The sequence below is a fragment of the Tachypleus tridentatus genome, chromosome 8, assembly GCF_004210375.1.
Source record: "Tachypleus tridentatus isolate NWPU-2018 chromosome 8, ASM421037v1, whole genome shotgun sequence".
NCBI classification, from domain to species: domain Eukaryota; kingdom Metazoa; phylum Arthropoda; class Merostomata; order Xiphosura; family Limulidae; genus Tachypleus; species Tachypleus tridentatus.
The window spans coordinates 86907276-86913275 of record NC_134832.1 but is presented as its reverse complement, the minus strand read 5'-3'; the positions used below and the strand labels follow the sequence as shown (position 1 = coordinate 86913275).

At 30.6% G+C, this 6000-nt stretch overlaps 1 protein-coding gene across 4 annotated transcripts in view; it reads right to left on the bottom strand.

Annotated features, from left to right (window-relative positions):
* Positions 1-224: 224 nt before the first annotated feature.
* Positions 225-6000, bottom strand: part of LOC143222853 (inactive tyrosine-protein kinase 7-like) — a 98168-nt gene continuing 92392 nt past the window's right edge. For all 4 annotated transcript variants that reach the window (XM_076449940.1, XM_076449944.1, XM_076449941.1 and 1 more), the window contains 2 exons: positions 5072-5304; positions 225-3633 (listed from right to left, as the gene is read on the bottom strand). In XM_076449940.1, coding sequence (XP_076306055.1) covers positions 3061-3633; positions 5072-5304 — 806 coding nt within the window. In that variant the 3' untranslated portion in view covers positions 225-3060. The remainder of the gene's footprint in view (positions 3634-5071; positions 5305-6000) is intronic.

Below are 6000 nucleotides of genomic sequence, written 5' to 3'. Positions count from 1 at the left end.
TGGATCAACAACTCATAGTAGACTTCGCTAACATTCTTCTTTTTCCTTCAAAAATCACCCTAACCCTCTTTAGATTGACTATTGAACTGTTAAATATGTGGGAATACACATTTTCTACAATTAATTTTTATTGTTTATAGAATTGTGATATGTTCTTGAAAATCAGAATGAGATACTGATGAAGAAGTGTATTATAAAACTTACACATCAAAACAGTGTGTAAATTAATGTTTGTATATAAAATTTATTGTGTACATCAAATGTAAAAAACAAAACAAAACACTAAGACATACATGTGATATTTAATAACACTATTCAGAAACGCTTTAAGGTAAAAGATTTTTTTTGCCAAAGAAAAACGAATCTAATCTGTTTTTGTAGAGATAGAGAACAAAACTGTTATATTTGTTAATGAAAGAAATTAATAAATATTTGTTGGGTTTTTTTTTTCACCTCAAAAATCTCTTAAATGTTTATATACAAATCACCATTTGGTTTAATTATATTTCATGAAACAGTTCAACAGATTTGTCATTAGTGCACAAGGTTTCTTAACATAAACTTTATAAACAAATGATTATTATTAAAGATGTCTACAAGCTGATATGTTTTATGACATGGATGATTTAATATATCTTTTTTATTCAGTTACTGTACTTGCAAGAAACTGGTTAATACCCAAACAATTTAAAGAACAAAAAATTACATTCTGAAACTTAATAACTTCACAGCTGCATCGCTCCACTGTTCAAAGCTTTGAGAAACTTAAATATCAAAAACCTTACACTGCTCAAAATTTCACATTTTCTGAAGCACACGAATAGTAGGTTTATTTAATTTTTTATACATAGAGTAAATCACTGCATATCTAAGGTAAACACTGGCTAACTCTTTTTATCAGATTCATGTAGCTAGTGGATAAACATTCTGGGAGGTTTAACTTGATAAAGTTTTCCATTCTAAAAATTATCCAAAATGACTGAATATTGCACAAAAACTGTTCTTGCTCAGAGTAACAGTATCATGTGTAAATTTTACACAGCCTGGACTTTGAATTTTAAGCAAATATTAAATCATAGCAGTTCACCATCACATATCATAGAAGCTCATGGAAGTTCAAATAAATCTTTGTTCAGATACTGTAACAGTTTACACACATTATCCTATTACAGTTTTGCAGTTCCTATAATGCAATCCATATCCACACATTAATTGCCCCCCCACTTCAGTAGCAGTAATTTTAAGATTCAGCACATCACACAACATGATTAAACCATCTCATCATAATTCAGATTGCTTTACTGCTTCTTTTATTATTTCTTAACACTTTTCAGTTTAAACATGCATTAATATAAGATTTGTTTGAGAAGTAAATTAATTTCAGGTACAAATGTACCCATTAATTAAACGTTGATATTAGAAACCTTATCAATTTATACTGTATGATAAACAGATGTTGTTCCTCATATCAGGTCTTGACAAATAGAAGAAAAACCAATGATGCATTTAAACAGAGCTTTATAAACGTATGTTTACTTTGGTTTTGTTTTGGTATTTTTATTATGAGTTAGAAGTGAAGTAGAAGATATTATAAAAATGAACCAAATATTTCAATTTGAAGAAAAAGTGGAATATTGAAGTATGTTTTTTTAATGTTACTAAATTTTTGCTGAATGATATCTCTCTACAATAATGGCAATAAGTCTGAATGAGGTTAATTTTATAATACATAAAGTGAAATGATTTTTGGGACATTGAAATGTATATTACAGAATGTTTTTTAACTTGAGTATTAACTGTCTGGCTTTTCTGTAAGATGTACATGAATAATGTAATTTGCTATTGTTTGCTCACTAAAAAGAAGCTTTACTTTGGTGTTATCTTGATTATTAAGTCTACTATGAAGAGTGTGTTAACCTAATTTGTACCTTTACTATAAATAGTGTGTTGTTCTGAATAGTACCTCCACTGTAAAAAGTGCATTGTCCTGATTAGTATCTCTATTTATGCGTAGAGCTATCCTGATTACTGCCTCTGCTAAGAATAATTTATTATCATGATTAGTATCTTTACTATAAACAGATCAATATGGGAAGTACCTCTGCTATGAATAGCGTTATCACAATTAGTACCTTCGTTATAAATAGTTTGTTAAAATTAGTACCTCTACTATGATCAGTGTTATCATGATTAATACTTCTACTATGAATATTGTGCTACCATGATTATTACCTCTACTGTGAATAGTATTTATCCTAATTAGTACCTCAATTATGAACAGTATTGTTATACTCTTTCATAATTTAGTATGAATGATGTTTCCAGGATTAATGCCTCTACTATGAAAAGTATGTTATCATTATTAATACCTCTACTATGAATAGTGTGTTATCCTGATGAGTACCTCTGCTACGAGTAGTGTGTTATCATGATTTATATTTTTAATATGAATAATGTGTTATTTTGATTTGTACCCTTACTATGAAGAGTTCAATGAAAATAATAATCTTCCTTCAGATTGAAGCTCAACATACTATGACAACACTGTTCATACACACACACACACAAAGCATGAAAACAAGTAACAAGCTTGCCAATTTAATGGTAACTAAGACACAAACTGAATGTTTGATAAACCATGGTAACAAATGCCTCTTAATAAATATGCAAGTTCTAAATACTCATGTATAAGAGTTCATGAGATGGATCAGCACTGCTGGCAGTGAAAATGAATTATAAACTTTCCCACATAATTTAGATAGACATTAAGAACAAAAAACAACAACAACAAATATTTCTTCAGATCTATTATTTTGTTGAGTGTAGTTAATTCTTTTTATTAAATACCTCTTTCTGACATAATAAATTCTTGACTAACGTTTGATATAAGAATTTTTGTTTTCTGTATGCCTAAACATAACTTATAATACATAAGACTGAAGTCTGCTCAAGGTAAGGCCATCCAGCCAGCAGAGGCCAGAATTCCAAAGGAGCATTCACACCCAAGAAGATTTAACAACAGGGAACTCAGTCTCATATTCTGCCACTTTATGGAAGTATTTAGTCATCTATTTTTATTTCTGCAATTTTAACAGCAATTTCACTGAAAGTTGGCCTGTCTTTTGGACTTTTGTTCCAGCAGGAAAGAAGTAAGTTTGATAACTGTTGAGGAGCTCCATCTGGTGGGTTCCACTGCAATTCATGGTTTTTCAGAAATTGCAATACCTCTTCATCTCCCTTGTTACTAAAAGGAAGCTCTGCCTGCATGAAAACTTCCCAAGTGAAAACAGCAAAAGACCAAACGTCACTCTTGGTTGACCACTCATCTTCCAGGACTGCTTCTGCTGGAGCCCATCGTAAAGGAATATTTTTGAACTGGAAATAGCTGTATTCCTGAGCATAGGTGTCCTTTGAAAGACTTGGGCTACTTATCTTTACACCCAATTTGGAAGTGATCAGACAGTTTCTTGCAGCCAAATCTTTGTGGACAAACCTGTGGTTTGCTAAGTTTTCCATTCCGAGTGCCACCTGGTGGCAAATACTTATATTTTGACAAGTAGTCAATGGTGGAGGTTTAGGACTTTTACGAGTTGTATCCTTTCGAGTTGCTAACAAGAACTGCTTCAAATCACCCTATGAAATTTAAACAAGAGTTTAAAATCCAGTTATTCTACAAATGAAATACTTTAGTATGCTCCTTATCAGTGATGAATTATCAAATTATCTACAAGTATAATTTTTTTCTTATGCAATTACAAACAAATGCCTTTCATTAAAAATCCACTTGTTTCATATCTAATAGTAAAAAGATTATTTCAGTTTATGTTTCAGGAAATAATTTTCAGTTTTGGGCTTCAAAAATGGCATTTACCTACATTGAATATCTCTGTGTATGTAAAAGTACAAAAAAAATTATCAGAAATTAATTATTTAAAAATTTTGTATAAACTAATTATTTTTAAGAGTAATTAAATCTCAAGGTTAAAAAAGGCATTTGTATCTTTTGGAAATAATACATGGCTGAAATGAACTTGCTATTAAATATACTTTAAATTTTTATAATCAAAACAAATATTATAAAATAGATTAAGTGTCCCTGAGAACTCTTTCAATACCTTCAAGAGTCTACTGAAATTAAAAACAAAATGTTTTTGTGCATTTCAAGTGCAGAATTAAATATCTTGTTAACCTTTCACACAACTTTCATATAAAACTCACTCATTAATGATGCTTTTAAGAGACTTGTACAGATACTTTCTTGGCAATATTGTAGCATTTGAACACACCATGAATTTAATTTCTTGTAGCATTTTCATATTTCATTCTGAATTCATTCTTTGTTTTGAATATGTGGAAATTTCACATAACACATGGTCAAAGAAAGCATTAATTTGATCTTGTGTAAAGTTACTTTTGTTGTTCTAAAGTAATTTTACCACCACCAAGGGAACACATTGATTGATGGAACAATAATAATTGCCAATAAGTGTCTTTCAAAGGTTGTTCAGATGATATCTAGAGGTTAGAGCCACGCCTATGTTGTAATGAGAATGATTAGTCACAGGGACAGCATTTACCATGGGTGAATGAGAGGTTTCTTTCAAACTGAGAAACCTTGGAGTTAGTGAGTCTGGAATGTTTTTGTCAAACAAAATCAATATAGTCTAAAAATTGATATTCATTTATAAAGACTGATACAAGGTCTCATTGTGATAGATTGATAAAAGAATCAATAGTTCAATGCATTTAAAACATCCAATCAGATAATCACATTGTGTTTGCTTTTCATGAGAGAATAAATATTGTATATTTTATTTTGTGTTCAGTCTTTTTATTTCATTTAAAACAGAGTCATTAGTAAGAGTATTATTATTACTCCATAATTGATATATTGACCAAATCTTCAACTATCAAGTGGGTCTATCAGGTGTAACTCTAGGATTTAATTCAGTTTTTCCTAGATAAACCAAAACATACAAAAATATGAGGTTTTAACACTCGTTTATTAGAGATAAACTTCTTAAAAACTTTGTATTACTAACTTCTTATGGATTTTTTTAATGTAACTCACCCAGTCACTATATTCCACAATCACGAGAAACGGTTCCACATCTCGACATAATCCTAGCAGTTTCACCACATTCTGGTGATTTAACTTGTGAAAAATATCCATTTCTCTCTTGAATTCAAAGTGATTATTTTCATCTCTAGTGTGAAGTGACTTCACCATCACCAGGGTTTCAACTTCATTTTCTTTTATTCCACGAGCCTTTGCAATAAATACATCTCCAAATTCTCCTCGTCCTAGTGAAAATAAGAATTGGTTCAGAAGATATTAGGTATTTACTCTATAATTATTGTGGAAGACAAAAATATTTTAAAAGTTTCAAAGCATCTTTATATGTGTAAGCCAATAACTTTTAAGAAATACATTTCAAGTTACAAACCAAAGCAAGCTTAATTAATGCCTCAACTCCATGACCAATGGTTGAGAGAAGGCTCTATTGACAAAAACAGTGATTGTTTCTTTGAGCATAGATGGACTTTCAACAACGCAGATTTGTAGAAGAAATAATTTTCACCAGTCCACCATTACAATTGACAATTATGTTCTGAAAAGCATAAATATGCATAAATGTTGACTGCAGTGGCGGCGCCAAATGAACCAAGCCCCCAATATTGTTATCTACATATATTCATAAAATATGGAAAACACAATCGTCGTTGTTACTTAACAATTAACATCAAAGAGACATAGATCTGTAGAACTCAAAGTCTTCATTAAGACGGAAGTATATGTCATGCGTCCCACAGCAACGTACTGAATGCACTGAAACTTATGCGCTGTATTGCCGCTCTCTGTGTAATGCCATTCTATCTTAAGCTTTGACGAAGATTAGCCAACCACGTTGATTTCAAGTTACAACAGATCATCAGGGATTTTACTTGATAAATCAAAGGTTTCACAGGTATTTACCCATTAATTTAATTTATCTTTTG